Here is a 17,243-nt window from a genome sequence, read left to right as displayed (position 1 = left end):
TGTGATGCGAGGTCTCCCACTGAAAACAATGGCAGGTTCCCTGCATCCCCGAAGTGATATGACGCTGTTTTCACATGAAAACGCCTCGCATCCTCGGGGATTTCACATGGATGGGGAGGGCGATATGGGGGCAAGATTCACAACCTGATATTGCCCTTGCCCGTGTGAAATTAGGCTTATGGTGTGCTGTGCCTGGCACTAGTGTTATACAAGGTAAAGTGCCATATAAGGGTTATACAATATGGTGTGTCATGTTCCGGAGTCATACCTTATGGTGCACGTGGTGCAGGCGTCATACAGGCTGCTGTGTCATATATGGGGATGCCAGTGTTATAGAGGGTGCTCTGTTATGTAGCGGGGTCATACCGTATGGGGTGTGTTATCGGAGTTACACAGGGTGCTGTGTGATGTAAGGGGTCATACAACATGGGGTGTCTGTTACCAGGGTTACACAGGGTGCTCTGTAATGTAACGGGGTCATATAACATGGGGTGTCTGTTACTAGGGTTACACAGGGTGCTCTGTCAGGTACCGGGGGTTATGCAGGGTGCTCTGTTATGTATCGGGGGCCATATAGGGTGCTGTGTCATATACGGGGTCATACAATATGGTGTGTCATGTACCAGGTCATATATTATGGGGTGTCTGTTACCAGGGTTACCCAGTCATGTAATGGGGTCATACAACATGGGGTGCCTGTTACCAGAGTTACACAGGGTGCTCTACCATGTAACAGGGTCATACAACATGGGGTGCCTGTTACTAGGGTTACACAGGGTGCTCTGTCAGGTACCAGGGGTTATACAGGGTGTTATGTATCGGGGCCATATAGGGTACTGTGCCATATATGGGTTCATACAATATGGTGTGTCATGTACCGGGTCATATATTATGGGGTGTCTGTTACCAGGTTTACACAGGGTGTTGTGTCATGTAACGGGGTCATACATCATGGGGTGTCTGTTACTAGGGTTACACAGGGTGCTCTGTCAGGTACTGGGGGTTATGCAGGGTGCTCTGTTATGTATAGGGGGCCATACAGGGTGCTGTCTCATATACGGGGTCATACAATATGGTGTCTCATGTACCACGTCATATATTATGGGGTGCCTGTTACCAGAGTTACCCAGCGTATTGTGTCATGTAACGGGGTCATACAACATAGGGTGCCTGTTACCAGGGTTACACAGGGTGCTCTGTCATGTAACGGGGTCATACAACATGGGGTGTCTGTTACCAGGGTTACACAGGGTGCTCTGTAATGTAACGGGGTCATACAACATGGGGTGCCTGTTACCAGGGTTACACAGGGTGCTCTGTCAGGCACCAGGGGTTGTACAGGGTGTTATGTATTGGGGCCATATAGGGTACTGTGCCATATATGGGGTCATACAATATGGTGTATCATGTACCGGGTCATATATTATGGGGTGTCTGTTACCAGGGTTACCCAGCATATTGTGTCATGTAACGGGGTTATAATGGGTGTTTTCTCATGTGTATCTGTTATCAGGGTTACACAGGGTACTGTATCAGTGGCTCAACTTATATACAGCGCTGTTATATCATGAGGTACTGTACACAGCGCTGCATTATATCATGAGGTGATGTAGTACTCGGCACTGTACACAGCGCGGTGATGTACTACAAGGTTCTCGAAGCTGTACACAGCGCTCTGTCATGAGGTGATTTACTATAAGGCTCCCGGCGCTGTGTTATATAGTGATGTAGTACAGAGCTCCCGGCACTGTGCACGGCGCTGTGTCCTCCCCACACACACACAGGCACCTGGGAAGTAGTGCCGTGCCGCCAGCTTATATAGCGCCGAGTGCGGGGAGCGGCTGACTGGACGAGGCGGCTAATGAGGAACACTGAGAGCGCAGCGCTGAGGCCACGCCCCCTCGGCCGCTCCGCCCCCTGCACCCCTTATACCCCGCCTGCAGCCCTGATCCCCCACAACTATCATCTCCAGCTCGGCGCTGTGCTGCACCCCAACCTATCAGCCTACCTGCAGCCCCACTCCCACTACAAAGAGCAGTTGTGTGTCCTCCCTCCAAACTTGTCCTGTGTCTCCAGCAATGACTGGCTGTGGATCCCATGTGAGGAGGCTCTGCACACTGACATCTGTAGCCCTGACCTTACTGTGGGGCATCCGCCTGGCCATGGGGCAGGATTATCAATTTGGCTTTGACTACTTCATGGAAGATACCACGGAGGAAACTGAGTACAAGGATCCGTGCAAGGCTGGTAGGTGCATCCCCCCCTCCCTTCACCCCATGCCCACTATTACTAGTCAATGCTGTTGGCTCCGATTATTGTGAAGTTGACTTAAAAAGATACTTTTGATCCTCTGATGATGATCTCAGCCTAGAAAAATACGTAACGACTAATTGTAGCGATTGTTCATAGGAAATCCCAGACTGTTGTGTAACAACTTGTCGCATTCGCAAAAAGATTTACAAAAAACCCCAAAAACTACATTTTGCAATTTTTTTTTTTCCAAGCAATTTTTAATTGATAGCATCCCAGAGTTTAGACGCAATAATTATCGTTGTCGGCCGTGTGAAAAATTGTTTTGTCACTGTCCGGTTAAGATTAGGAAGTCTTGTCCTATACAAAATTGCCATTGAGATGCAAATGGTTCACAGTTTGCATCTTTACTAATCTTTGTCCTCGCTCGTCTTGCGGCGTCCTGGCAGCGCATTATTAAGCAGCCCTGTGATCTGCTATTAGTTGGCAATTCTTTCAACTCCATCAGATTTCAGGATAATAATGACACATTGACCAATCTGTTCATCTTTTGTAGCAATTCTGGATGAGGATGTAGATGGAATGAATGCAACTAAGTATCCAAGCGCTCGATATTAGGGGGGGGGGGGGGGGGGTGCAGAATTTGGCTGATTGCACACCTGCATTAGGGCTCGTTCAGGATTTCCGTCTGCTCCGTTTTTTTGGAGGAGAGAGACTGGAAGTGGGGAAAAAAGGGTATTTTTTTTTCCCCCATTGATGTCAATGTAGTTTAAAAAAAAAATGGAAAGACTTCAGTTTGCTTCCATTCCATTTTTTTTTTTTTTTACCGGAAAATAGTACAGTCTCCATCGTTATTTTTCCCATAAAAAAAAAACACAAAACCACCCGGAAACCTGATGGAATGGAATCAAACTAAAGACTCTTAGAATTTTTTTAAAATCAGTGGCGGGGGTAAAAACTGATCCGTTTTTCTCCTCCCAAAAACTGAAAAGAGACACGGAATTCCTGAATGAGCGCAGGTGTGAAAGTAGCCTTATTTCTGCATTCCTTGCTGTTTGAGTAGCATTACCCTTGAGACGTTCGCTCTCTCACGTGGGCGTTTAATCCTGTACGCCGCAGGTGTATTTGATGCGCGGGGAGCACGCAATGCATTGCGTACTGATAAATCCCCATATACTATCTTGGCGTGTATGCGCACGTAATACACGCCAAGATAAGAGCGCGTCGCTTTCTTTTTTGTGTTCAGATTTCACACGCCGTGAGAGGCACTGTTGCAAGTAATGTAAAGTTTCTTACCATGTATTCCGCTTGTGTGAGCGAGACCTAACTATTGTAACACGGAGCTGTCCTCTTGCGTCTTTGTGTGTTTAATATATAAAGTCTAGCTTTTTCTTAGGCTGATCTCACACAGGTGCATTATCATTGCACGTCGCATGTGCAATTCTACTTTACGCAATGCCAATAGCCCATTGATTTGCAGGTGATCCAGCGCTGCAGTGCAGGCCCATTGTCCTCAGGGCCTTTTTTTTCTTGAATGGATATCACCTGACCGCTGCAGCCAATCGGAGGCCGCAGTTCTGAGACCCATGGTATGGGATGACGCCAGGAGGAAAGCACCCGACCACTGCAGCAGTCGGGTGGTATTCGTTCAACAACAAAGACTAGGTGGTCTGCAGAGCTGGATCGCCTGGGCAGAGGACGGGTAAGTGCCTCTCCTCCTATTGTTTTAATAGGCCTGGATCAATTTTAGAAAGTTGCCTCGCACATGGACACCGCCTTTAAATCCATAGAATGGCAATTTATGTTGTGGAGTTTAACCCTTCAAATGTGAGGGTGATATCGACAATGATCTCATGCTAAACTCTGCATGCAGCATTACAGAAAATACATCCAGTGTGGACATACCCTTAAAGAAACCCTCCGGACAAACCAGGACACTGGTCAGCGCTGGCCAATTAGAGCAGTGTTTTGGGACCAGGGGTGGGGTATTGAAATATAAGCCCTAGCTGCATTACATTAAAAAAACGAAAGCATTACCTAACAGGTGCTGTCCGGGCCCTTCCGCTGGTCTATTAGCTCTGGCACACTTGCTTGCAGTCCTCAGTACATCACTTCCTTGTTGCGGGGTTCATAAACCCCACCACCAGCAAGCGATGGCTCCCATTGGCTGAGCAGCGACGCTCAAGGACCAATCAATGCAGCGCTTGATGAACCAATCCGATGGCTGTGATCGGTCATTACTTGAAAGAGCTGCGAAGACCCAGACAGTGGTGGTGATAATGTAGGCATCTGGACAACCTGCTGGTGATCAGGTGATCAGCTGATCGCCACACATCTGGCAACTGAAACCTGGTATTACATGGGTGCCATTCATATGAATAGGTGACGGGATAATGTGTCTTCAGACTAGAGGACCACATTCTTTGCAGTGGATTTCTGCTCTCTTATTTTCTTGTGCTACCTTAGAGGGGTCCCTTACGAGACCATTCAATATGAAGTCTATATACCCTTAGGATGCATTTTGCCAGGGATTGTCTTGGAACAAAGTCTCTCAAATTCTGGCAAGTTGGCTATAAACTCTGTAAATGTTTCTGAGGATTAAAGGGGTTGTCTAATTTAAACTATTGACGACCTATCCTTCAGATAGGCCATCAATAATAGATTAGTGGAAGTCTACTACCCAGGATCCCTGCTAATTTACTGTTTGCCAAACCTGTGTGCGCTTGTGCACTGAGTTGATTTCTGCTGGAAGCAGATAGTTCCGTTCACACTGCAGTGGCCCGGCTTGGTATTACATAGAAAGTTCCCATTTAATTCAATTGGAACTTTGCCTGTAATACCAATGTCACTGTGTGCATCCTGCAGAAGTCTACGCTGTGCACAAGCGCACACAGGGTCCGCAAACAGCAGATCAGCAGGGATCCCAGGTGAAAGCCTCCCGCTGATCTACTATTGATGACCCACCAATGGGGATCCCTGCTAATCTGCTTGCCGAACCTGTATGCGCTCGTGCATGGAGTTGACTTCTGCAGGAAGCATACAGTGTCATTTCCACTGCAGTGTTCAGGCTTGGTATTACAAGCAAAGTTCCAATTGAAATAAATGGGAACTTTCCATGTAATACCAAGTTGGGCCACTACAGTGGGGACGGAGCTATTTGCTTCCTGCAGAATACATAACTGCACGGATCTGGCAAACAACTGATTTGCAGCAGACCCATGTCAATCTAAAGAGGCCATCGATGGTTCACAACTTGTCAAGCTCTTAAGCTTTCGTGAAGCTACAGATATGTTATTTTTTTTAGCTTGCTGGCTGTCCAATCTCATTCTCAACTTTTCCATAGATTTCTTGTATTTTGGTGATTTAAAAAAAAAACAAACACATTTGGGGTGTGCATACAATACTAAAATCTTCGCTGGCAATTCTGAACTATGTTAACAACTTTAGCCTTATATAAGGATGATCTGTGCTACTTCTGAAGTCACCTGGGATCTGTCTTGGTATTACAACCTATAGCAGCTCTTCAATCTTGGCCATAAACTCCGATTTAATCATAGGAGATGATCGCTCTATTAGAAGTTGCTATACGAACTGGGCAAGTGTTTACTTGTAGCATTATATAGCATGATATATATGGAATATTGGCCTACACATGTATTGCAAATCGACATCCACTAAGTCCCTTTTGTATACAGGTTTATAATGAATGGTAAACAAAGTTCAGCCACTAATTGGGGTAAACTACTGACATAAAAAGTTGTAATCTGTGAATAATTAACCACCTTGCTTTTACTAGATGTGTCTGCTTCATATTCTTCAAGCGTGGTTCATAAGCAATTATTACATGGGTGATGATATCCTCTGTAATCACAGGTTCTTGTGTTTGATGATTTGCAGAAATACTAAGGGGATATTCAAATGCGACAGATTTCTTGCAGGACTTTCTGCAATCATCCTATTTACCTGAATGGGACTTTCTGCTAAAAGAACCCCTTTCAGATGAATGGAATTGATGTATTAGTTGCAGAGATTTCACATGTGCATGTGAGCATACCCCAAGGCTCCAAGGCTATGTGCCAACGGCATTACATAGACTTGTGAGTGACCTCATAGTTTCTTTAGAGGGAAAAAGTTGCTGGCAACCTATGACATCCATGTTGAAATTCTTGCAGTTGTGCAACTTTTCTCATGTTGGGAGACATTGAGGTTGCAGTAATGGGGAGAGAATACCATGACTCACAAGTAATCCCGTGTGCCTATGCAACCTAAATCGAACTGTCACTATTATAGATATTACGGCGGCGACAGTTCTGGACAGTAAACCTTGTGGTTGGGTCGGGTCACAACAAAATGCAGCCATAATATGCTCATGTGAAACGGGCCTAAATAGAGCTTCCTGCTTTTTTTTTTTTTTTTTATTCTTTTCTTGCAGCCTGCATGAGATAGCAGGCGTATGCCATTAATCATGCCTCTGAATCAAAAGATTGCCTCCTGTCTGACTCCCAAGATCTAACAAATAGGGCAGAAAAAGCCAACTCTCCTTCCACAAGTAACACTGCCTACAACAGTGACTCCAAATGGGATGGGGTAACAGAGATTCAAAGTGTGTTAAGGGGTTGTCCTCCAAAAATATTGTTTTTAGTTAAATTCAGTTCATAACTATAAAACTTTTTTTTGTATTTGCTTATTAAAAAATGTTTCTATCCCCAGCTATTTCAGGACTAATATTAGAATAGCGCCACCTGCTGTTTCTATTCTGTGACCACCTCAGTAAATGTTCCAGGGTGGACACACATGCTCAGTCTTGCTTCTATTCAATGGAGTGAAGAGAGAAGTAAGGCTGAGTAGGTAGAACAGTCTCAGATGACCATAGAAAAGAGACAAGTGGCACTATTCTACCATTAGTCATGAAATATCTGGTTATAGAAATGTTTTTTTAAATAAGTGTAAATAGAAAAAATGGTTATAATTATGATTTAACTAGAAGCATTAGATTACCTATAAGGATTTAACTAGAAGCATTGATTTTTAGTGGGATAACCCCTTTAAGGGTTTCTACCCACTAGTGTCCTTTTTAACGCTGCGATATAGCCGCGTTTTTCTCAATGGGACTTTAGAAAGTCCCATTGAAAAAAAAAAAATCGCTAGTGTGTAGAAGCCGTCCATAATAATCTTTATTTATATACTACCAACATATTTCGCAGCGCTTTACAAATTGGGGAAACTTATACCAGGTAAGTCATAACCTACAGTAATAAACCAGTGCACATCTTGAAAAATAGGGGTGAAGGCCCTAATTGCGAGAGCTTACAGACTAGAAAGACATATTCATATATAAACAGATAAGAAGTGCAGTGTGGGGGATGCACTAGGAAGAAGGGGCCAAGTTTCCAAGTGATAGTATAGAAGCAGGGTAGATGGAGAAGAGCATAGATTAGGGAATCTTGTAGGCCACCCTAAAGATGTGTATTTAGGGCACGCTTAAAGGGTGTCTGTCATTAGCCAAAAAAAAATAAAAAATCTATACTTACCTATTCCTGCCCTGTCAGTCTTCTTACCGCATCTCCTCACCCAACTTCTCCTGGTTCCTTCAGTCCCCCAGGTCACCTCACCTCCTGTTGGCCGGATCCTCTTCTTCCTGTGACGTAACGTACATTGCCGGTATTCTGCTTCCTGCAGGTCAGTGTATCCTACACTGACCTGTAGGAAGCAGAATGCCTGTGAATATACGCTACATAACAGGAAGAGGAGGATCCAACTTGCTGGAGGTGACGTGACGTGACCTGGGGGATCGGAGGAGCCAGGAGAAGATCGCCGAGGAGAAGATGCTGTAAGAAGACTGCCCAGGGTGGAATACAGTAGGTGAATTCTGACTTTTTTTGTAATGACAAAGCCCCTTTAAAGCTGTGGGTGTTGAGAATCAGCCTCGTTGTCTGGAGTAGCGCATTCCAGAGAACTGGTGCAGCTCATGAAAAATCTTGGAGACAGGAATGGGATGTTCGGGATAGAAAAGGTATTTAGTCTAATGTTAGCTGAGCGGAGACCATGGTTGAAGTGGTAGACAGAGATTAGGGAGAAGTTACAGGGTTGTGGAACGTTGTGAAGAGCCTTGTAGACGAGACTGATAACTTTAAATTCTATATTTGATGGGCAGCCAGTGCAGTGACTGGCACAGGGTGGAGGCATCAGTGTAGCGACTTGACAAAAAGATAAGCCTGGCTGCTGCATTCAGGATGGATTTTAGAGGGAAGAGTTTTAAAAAGGGATGACCGATCAGTCGCAAGTTGCAATAATTAAGCCTAGATTGGATAAGTGTGATAAGAGTTTTTGCTGTTTCCACAGTGGGGAAAAGGTGGATTCGGGAGATGGTTTTTGAGGTGCAAGTGACTGAAAATGGGGACTGAAGGAAAGGTCAGAACCAAATATGACCCCAATACAATGGGCATCCTGCCGAGGAGTTATGGTGGTACCACAGATCTATAGATGACCTTAGCTGGACCCAATTTCTTTAAACATCTAGATATTTTAGAGTGCATCCACCCCTTCAACAACTCCCATGCAAATGAGAAGCAAGAACTTATTAATGAGCCCTCTACAAAATATCTAATCTGGATATCCATTGGCCAGGGAATGCCTAGTAGATGGGGTGCAGCAATGCTCAGTGGTATGGGTGGATCAATACAGGAGGGGAGTGACATGTGAAGAGACCTAATTTGACCAGCTGTTTTATCCTAAAATCTAAAAGTGCGAGGAGAGATGGAGGGTATACAGAGGTTTAAGCCTAAATAGGGGGATAACCAGTTCAGTTTGAAAGGAGCCCAACTGTTATGTTAGCTTTAATGAAATAGCATTTTCCTCTAAGTTGTGCAAATCCCAATGTACTGCTGAAGGGTTTTGTGTGAATGCTGGAACAACTCTGAATAGACTCTATAGTTCCAGCAAGTTCTGCACCTTACTGAGGTTTTCGAGTGCATACAGAGCAACTGGTTGCAGCATTCTCAGCACACATCCAATTATCCAGTGATTTACTAGTTCTACGAGGACCCCCTATTATACAGTATATAACTTATCCTGGTTAAGTTCCAGCAGTTGTACAGAGGATGGTGAATTTCCTGCATTTGGCTTTCATTGAAGCCTCTGGCAAACTACTCCCTGTAGAGATAACGTTGCTTTAAAACCTCGCATCAATGAGATCTGTAAGATGTAGAGGATAATTTGTAAAGGAAATCCTTGTGTTTAGAGGTATTAGTTTCCAATGCTCAATGACCCTTTGATAATTTCCTTGTTCGCAACGGTAGTGGATCACAGCGACTTCCTAATTAGCTTCTCTTTGGAGGATAGACTATAGGTGGGTCATCTGAGGGGTTCACTGACTAATTCTTTGGTGTAATGCATTATTCAGTGCATGATGCATAGTATCAGTTCAGCCACACATGATGCCCATGGGAATAGCGCAGTCAAGTGTTGCAACTGGGACTCGGTTGTATGAGTTGTTACACCCCCTACTGTAGATGGCAAAATTAGAAGCCACAGAGATGTTTTGCACATTCATACAGTTCAGAGAGCTCTAATATTCCTAAAGTTGAAAGGGGGTACATAATTTTGAACTACTTTTTTGGCGAATAAGAATTGGGAGGTGAGGTGGGGGAGGGGGGGGGGGGGTCCTGTGCACCATTGAGTAATATGAAATGTCCTCATCCCTTAAAAGCAAGCCTTCGCACAGATCAATCAATGGGAAAATAAAGTTATGGTCACAGAAAATAACAGAAAGCAAATTTATTTTATAGGTTGTTTTTTTTTTTTACTACTTAACATTTTTTATTTGCTTTACTACTTTTAAGTTGGTATTGCTTTAATTGCACGGCCTGCAGAATTAAGTGAACATGTCATTTTTACCACACCGAGAATGTCATAAAAACAACCCTCCCCCCCATCAAAAAAATTGTGTAGTTGTGTTTTTTTTTTTCCTTTTCACCCCACTTGATAATTTTTCATACTTTTTTTAGTATATTTGATAGTACCATTAGAAACTACAACTCATCTTGAAAAATACAAGCCCTCATACAACTATGTTGATAAAAAAAAAAAAGTTATGGCTGTTTAAATACTGGGACAAAAAAAGAAATGAAAAATCGAAAGTTTTTTTCGTCTTGAAAGCCAATCGGAGAAAGGTGTTTCAGCTTAATGGTCACTGCACTTTGAGGCTTAGTTCACGCTTTTTGGCATGCACGGCATACCGCATACCCATTTACATTTGAGTTGTTTTTCACTGCACAGAAATAGAAAACTGTATGACTAGCAAGTGGCGTGGGTTTCAGTCTGACAGCGGCTGGAAAATTTGAACAGAATCTGAAACAACTTGTGTTAACTAACAAATGTGCAAATCACTTCACTTGACTAAAATTACATTTGTCTGCTGCAAAATCACTGTAAAGTGCTGGCCACTAGGGAGCTCTCTTCCTAGTTTTTTGCTGACCACTGCCTGTTGTCAAGGGAAGCTTTTTGCTAGTAACAGAGATGGAATACAGGAAGTGGAGGAGGGTGATAAGTCATTCTGCCCACAGAAGTCTAGGAAGAGAAGAGATAAGGAAGAAGTTGCTTGAGATAGACACTCATACAGGCCTGTCTACTGCTTACAGTAAGTGGTTTACTTTGTTACAGAAGCTGGAATCACAACTACACTGCTCAGTGCTTCTGTACACTGTGTTTTATGCTGAGGTTATTTGTTTGTTTTGTGGAGTCTTGGGGAGCAGAATCTATTTTTCCAGATTTAAAAAAAATCCTAACAGCTAGACTCCACCCTGCAGCTCAGAGAAGACTGAAAATTAGAAGTAGAATCTGCAGAGTGAAAAACTGCCATAAACAAGTCATATAATTACCAGAAGTAGTGTTGTTCCTCATGTTGATACATGGTAGTTTAATCTGAAAAGTTATCTGAAAGTGCAGGTATGCTTTAAGCTTATGCAGCTACTTTTAAAAGTCTTGTTATAGTGGCACATGTAGTTTGGAAAGGCTACAAATTAATTGCTAAAGATCTCGATGCTCATCTATCCACAGTTAGACAAATATCTATACATGGAGAAAATTCTGGACTGTTGCTACTTCTAATTTAGGTGGGTATCCTGTTAAGATCACTCGAAGAGCACAACAGGCAATCCTGAAAGGCCACCTGGATGTTCCACAATGCTCCTGGGAACATGTTTGATGGACAATGAGACAAAAGTGAAACTTTTTAGCAAAAATGCACAATGCTCAGTTTGAAGGGGAAAAAAAACCAATGCACACCAACACATCTCAATTGTGACATATGGTGGAAGGAGCATCATGGTTTGAAGCGGTTTTCTTGCCTCAGAGCATTTTGATCATTAATGGAACAATTAATTCTTGGGTACATCAAAATGTTTTACCGGAGAATATAAGGGCCGCAGTCTATGACCTCAAGATGAAGAGATATTGGGTGATGCAACAAGATACTATGACCCAAAGCACACAAGTAAACCAACAAGAGTCTTTGAAAAAGATTGTATTCTTGAATGGCTAAGTCATAGTCCTGACCTTTAATCTTATTGAGATATTGTGACATGAGCTGAAGCAGGCTGTGTGTATTCAAGGCATCCCAGAAATACTGATGAACTGGAGCACATTTTCAGGGAGCAACGGTACAAAATTGTACAAATCTTATTTGCAGGGTACTGTTTGTTGTGATTGCTACTAAAGGTGATCAACATATTTGATCTCTGTACGTGTGCAGTAATGCTAGGAGAATGTCTCATGACTGTTACAGCCTTTGATTGGCTACAGCAGTCAGGTGGTAGTAATTCATAAACTAAGACCAGGAGAACCACTGGAACTGCAGCGCTGGATCATGAACGCTACACACTTCGCAGGTGGCTTTGCTACACCACTACATCAGAAACCTAACCGTTAATCACCCTGCTTTGCACTCCACCAATGAACAGTCTCAATGTGCTATATGAGGCATCCACACCCTAGGGTGGATGCCTAAGCAATTGGTCTCATACAGCCATTCCCCACTTTATTTGTATTCCTGATTCTGACCCATGCCTGTTTAACTATTCTTACTTCTGTGCTCCTGACCTCAGCTTTGTATCTTGGACTCTGCTTTTGTCCATGCACCTATGCTGCCAGCCCTGATATCGGTCTGTTTTTCTACTATGCACCTGTTCAGACCTTCAGGTACTTTTCTCCAGTGCAGTGTGTATCAGCTTGTGGACCTCGTAACCAAGCCGGAATCCCACTTGGAGGGGTTCACCATGAAAACCAGGGTTCCCAAGCTGCTTCTACCTCCAGTCCACAGCCAAACCAGTATGTGGCTAGGTGGATTCACCTCTGTCTGCTTAAGACTTTTATTGTTTTAACACCTTTGCATTCATTAAAAAAAAAAATCAACACCTGGACAACTCCTTCAGGCTATCTACACACGGGCCAGCGAAAATTCGGGCCGAGAAACTCATCAAGGCCGATGCGAGCCGTTCTTCTGTCAAAAAGGTTTCCCATCACTTCTATGAAGTAGTGATCCTCCGGCTTTGAGCCCTCTTCGAGGATCAACACATCGCATGCCTTGTGAAGTGTCTTACTGTCCCATTGAAAACAAAGGCTGATTCGTTCCGAGTAACATGAAAAGACAGGACGTGCAATTTTTTTTGTTTCCCCCCCCCCCCCCCCCCACATCACGATGCAGGAAAACATCGCTCATTTTATGACTCCACGCAAAAGAATGAGGTCTATATTCACGTGAGATTTGTGCATCTCAGAACGCCCAAGTCTTGCGAGAGTTTCTCAGATGTGTGAAACCGGCATTAGGTGGTATGTTGATTCGTTATGTTCCATCATTTTGTAAGAAGTGCAATTTAATATCCTGACATTGCTTATTGACAACGTATAGAGCACACATGGATACGCGCAAGGCCTTTATTGTAACTCTGATTAGATGTATTGCTTCTAGGGCAGTGTTTCTCAACTCCAGTCCTCAGGACCCCCCAACAGGTCATGTTTTCAGGATCTCCTATAGTAAGAACACCTGTGGCAATGTCTGAGGCACTGACAATAATTACATCACCTGTGCAATACTGAGGAAATCCTGAAAACCTGACCTGTTGGGGGGTCATGAGGACTGGAGTTGAGAAACAATGTTCTAGGGAAAGAATATCTCCATTTGTATGAGAGCACATGGAGGCACAGAGCCTCAGGCCAACCCATGCTTGGAAAATACAACAAAAAATCTTTAGGCTCTTTCACATCTGCCAGAGCCTCTGGCCTAGATCTGTCCCCAAAACCCAGATGCAGTAGCGCAGCATTGTGTGCTGTTTTGTCCAAGACAAAAGACCTAAGACGGATCCATTCAGCCAGGGGATTCCCCTTTTCTTTTCCCCGAATGGAACAGGAAAACGGCACCCCTGGTACAGATGTGAAAAAGCGACACCCCAGAGGGATGCCCCCGGACACTTGACTACACTGTAGAGCTGGGAAGGTTAAGTGTTTGCTTGTCATGGCGGCACTTACCAGGCCCTGGTCCCCAAGGGGTGACACTTAGCCAAGGCCAGAGCAGGACTGCAGCCCACATTCGACACCCCCTAGGATAGAGAATGCCAATAAACGGGTTGATGAGGGTAGTAGTTATCACTCGTGACGCCACCGTTCCCACACACCAGTATGCTATGCGGTGGAGAAACAGACTTGTGTATAGCACCTCGGGTCCCCAGGAATGGCTAGGGCCCGATATAACTTTTACTTGAAGAAATAACTTTCACAATCAATTATTCAAGGCAATGCAGGTACAATTCTCTTAAGTGCAAGTAGCCTAGAGCACCAAAATTGCAAAGCACAAACTTGATGCGTTTTTAACATTAGAAAGTCCCATTGACAATCGCGTAAAAAAGCGCAGCGATATCGCAGCGTTAAAAAAACACAAGTGTGCAGGGGTCCTTACTTGTAAGTAAATTGAATTGAATTTTTAACGGCACCTTGGAGCAGGAAGGTGATGATATGTTGGAATATCAAATCTTTTGTCCAGAAGCTGTCTCGAATGGTATTTTTTCACCTGTCCAGGTGTGAAAGGACTTTAAAACGGCAAGCTGTTCTGCATTGTTTTACAGACTGCTTCTTGAAATGCTTGTTACCTTTACAACCACAATGCAGCAATGATGAATTCACAATGGCATCATGTGCTTGGTTTAAAGAAGATTGTGTATTGATGATGATGGAAGCTGTTAATAAGTTGTCCTTTTAATTATGCTTTTAAGAAAATTAGAGTCTTCCTGTTGCTAGAATTTTTGCCAAGTAATTCTATGGAAATCTAAATGGCAAAATAACAGCAACTGCTGTAAATGTTAATTGGGAGGTCAGTTTAGTGAACATGTCTTCTCCTTAACAATAATTTGCATATGGCCGTAATTGGAATAAAAGCTTGAATACGGACGCGTTTACATCGTGTTTGTGTGTTTTTTTTTTTTTTGTTTTTTTTTTATGGATCTGTAAATGCACAGGGGGCACATGCAGCCCATGCTGCCATTCTGTGTGGGGCCTCCACGATATGAACACAGAAATGCACAGAAATTGTCTATATGGAGCAGGGATGGGCAAGTACTAATAGTACACTGGGATACCATTCTTTAGGAAAGTGGGGACTCTGACCCCTGTTCAGCAGTCCAGAAAGTAGTAAAGTTTAGAGGTGAGCCTTCTGTGAATTAAAAGTTAGTGACCATTTAACAACTCTTAAACTATATGGAAGAAAGACACAAACAACTTGTGCTTATATGATAGAAAGCAAGACTGTAATTTTCTGTATCTACCAATGAACAAAAACCATCTAACTAACCTAAACCTGATATTTCCATTTTAGTCTGTGGTACTACTATAATTTCTTGGCAGCGTGTCGGCTGTGTTGGGCGTCAAATTTGACTTTGATCTTTCCTTCACTCCCTATATTCAGGCAGTTCCACACTCATGGCACTTGCACCTCCAAATGTATCTTCAGACTTAGTCCTTTTTCTTACTGTAGAAGCTTCAAAAACTCTTATTGTTGCCCTGATCCATTCTCGTCTTGACTACTGTAACTTGCTACTAGTCAGTCTTCCTCCTCACTAACTGATGTCCTCTCCAATCCACCTTGAATGCAGCAGCCAGGCTTCTCTTTCTGTCCCAGCGCTACACTGATGCCCCCAGCCTCTGCCACTTACTACACTGGTTGCCTATCAACTATAGAATACAATTTAAAGTAATCGCTTTCATTATCCATAAAGCTCTCCACAGTGCTGCACTACCATATATCTCCTCCTTCACCTCTGTCACCCTACCCACGCTCTCGTCTCTGGTAATGATCTTAAACTACGTCTGCCTGTAGTCTGCCCCTCTTGCTCCTGCCTTCAAGGGTTTTCGTGAGTTGCTCTAGTTCCCTACAATTCCCTACCTAGGTTAATCCCCCAACACCCACAATTTTGATTGTGCCCTAAAACCATGTGCTTTAGGGAGGCACGTCATAGTCTCACCTCAAAGGCCCAATGTCCACTGGCGGATTTGAATTGCGGGACCTGTGCAGATGATCGGAAGTTCAAGACCCCCTAGGGAAGCATGGGGCACTTCAATTAACACCTGTGGATTTGATTTGCAGATGCCACGTGCAGAAAAGGAATCACAGCATGCTCTTTTTTACTGCAGATTTCATGCGAATGGGCTCCATAGATCTCTATGGAAGCGAGCGTTCCGCAATGCGTTCAGTTGCGGATTTCTAGGCAGATACTTCTCTGGTTCCTTGGAGAACAAGCAGGGAGGTGGGGAAGAAGGGGGGAAAGGCAGTCACTTTGGGCTTGCGCATACATCCGTGCGGGGGAAAAAAAATTGCATCTGCAATTGCCGGCAAGCATTTTAAAAAAATTTCAACCCTGACACACAGGTCTTCCGCTGGGGAAATCCGCATGTGCCGTAAACATGAGGCCTAACTTTTCCCCATTTATTCTGTTTCTACATTCTTTTTCTGACTCTGATCGCAATATTCCCCTCACTCCATACACCCTACTGCACTTAATATTCGTACATGTACAGATAGCCTCTGTTGAGCGGCTCATACAGCTTTATGTATACTAGCCTATTTACTTAAGGTCAATCTCACACATGAACATGGCAGAGTGCCGCGATTTAAAGCGTGGCGCTTTACCCCAATGTCCCTTTCGCTTTCGTCCGCAGCTCTCTGTGGCTGACAGCATGTTGCAGCTTACCCTTAATTGTGATGGGAGATGAGGTGCGCTCAATGGCCAAAGATAGAGCAGACAGCGCTTGGAAATTGTGGCGCTGAAAAGCACTGTTCAGCACTACAATCGAATGCATGTCTGCGAGGTCCCATTGATTTCAATCGGAGCATTATACCACGATTAACGTGGCATTCAAAACGGTAAAAAGCGCCTGTGTGAGAGAGGCCTAATGGCCAGACTATTTACACCAAACAAGCATTTCTACCTCATGTCACGCCGATTTTGTAAATTGTAAGTTCTTGTAAACAGGAACCTCACTCATATTGTTCAAATAGTTTATTAGTTTAGTACTTTGTTCATTCACCTTCTGATCTGTAAAGTGCTGTAGAATATGTTGGTGCTATAAATGGATTTTTATTATTCTTTTATATTAAGTTTTTAAGGCAGAAAAAGCGGATGTGCCGGCTGGCGCACATACGCAGTACAGGTTTGACCGCATGGATGACGGGGATCCTGCAGCCTTTCTGCAATGATAATTGCACATGTGACCCAAAGAAGCAGGAGGATCAGGAGTCAACTGTCAACCAGCACCCATACTGCTTGGGAAACGGTATGAGATTTTCATGCAGGGGGGCCTGATACTGGTTCCTGAGCAGAAGGAGAGAGGTACAGCAAGAAACAACTCTACCCACAAACAGAGCAGAGGAGAAAGGGTTACAGCAAGAAATGATTTTACCCACAAAGCACAGAGCAGAGTAGAAAGGGCTACAGCAAGAAGTATCTCTA

General features: G+C 43.8%; 1 protein-coding gene across 1 annotated transcript in view; it reads left to right on the top strand.

Annotated features, from left to right (window-relative positions):
- Positions 1 to 2,003: 2,003 nt before the first annotated feature.
- The window catches only part of TLL2 (tolloid like 2), a 148,822-nt gene continuing 133,582 nt past the window's right edge, over positions 2,004 to 17,243 (top strand). Inside the window, exon 1 of the mRNA XM_066600616.1 lies at positions 2,004 to 2,247. Coding sequence (XP_066456713.1) covers positions 2,079 to 2,247 — 169 coding nt within the window. The 5' untranslated portion in view covers positions 2,004 to 2,078. The remainder of the gene's footprint in view (positions 2,248 to 17,243) is intronic.

The sequence above is a fragment of the Eleutherodactylus coqui genome, chromosome 4 (genome assembly GCF_035609145.1).
Source record: "Eleutherodactylus coqui strain aEleCoq1 chromosome 4, aEleCoq1.hap1, whole genome shotgun sequence".
NCBI lineage: Eukaryota > Metazoa > Chordata > Amphibia > Anura > Eleutherodactylidae > Eleutherodactylus > Eleutherodactylus coqui.
This window is presented reverse-complemented; position numbering and strand designations above follow the sequence as displayed.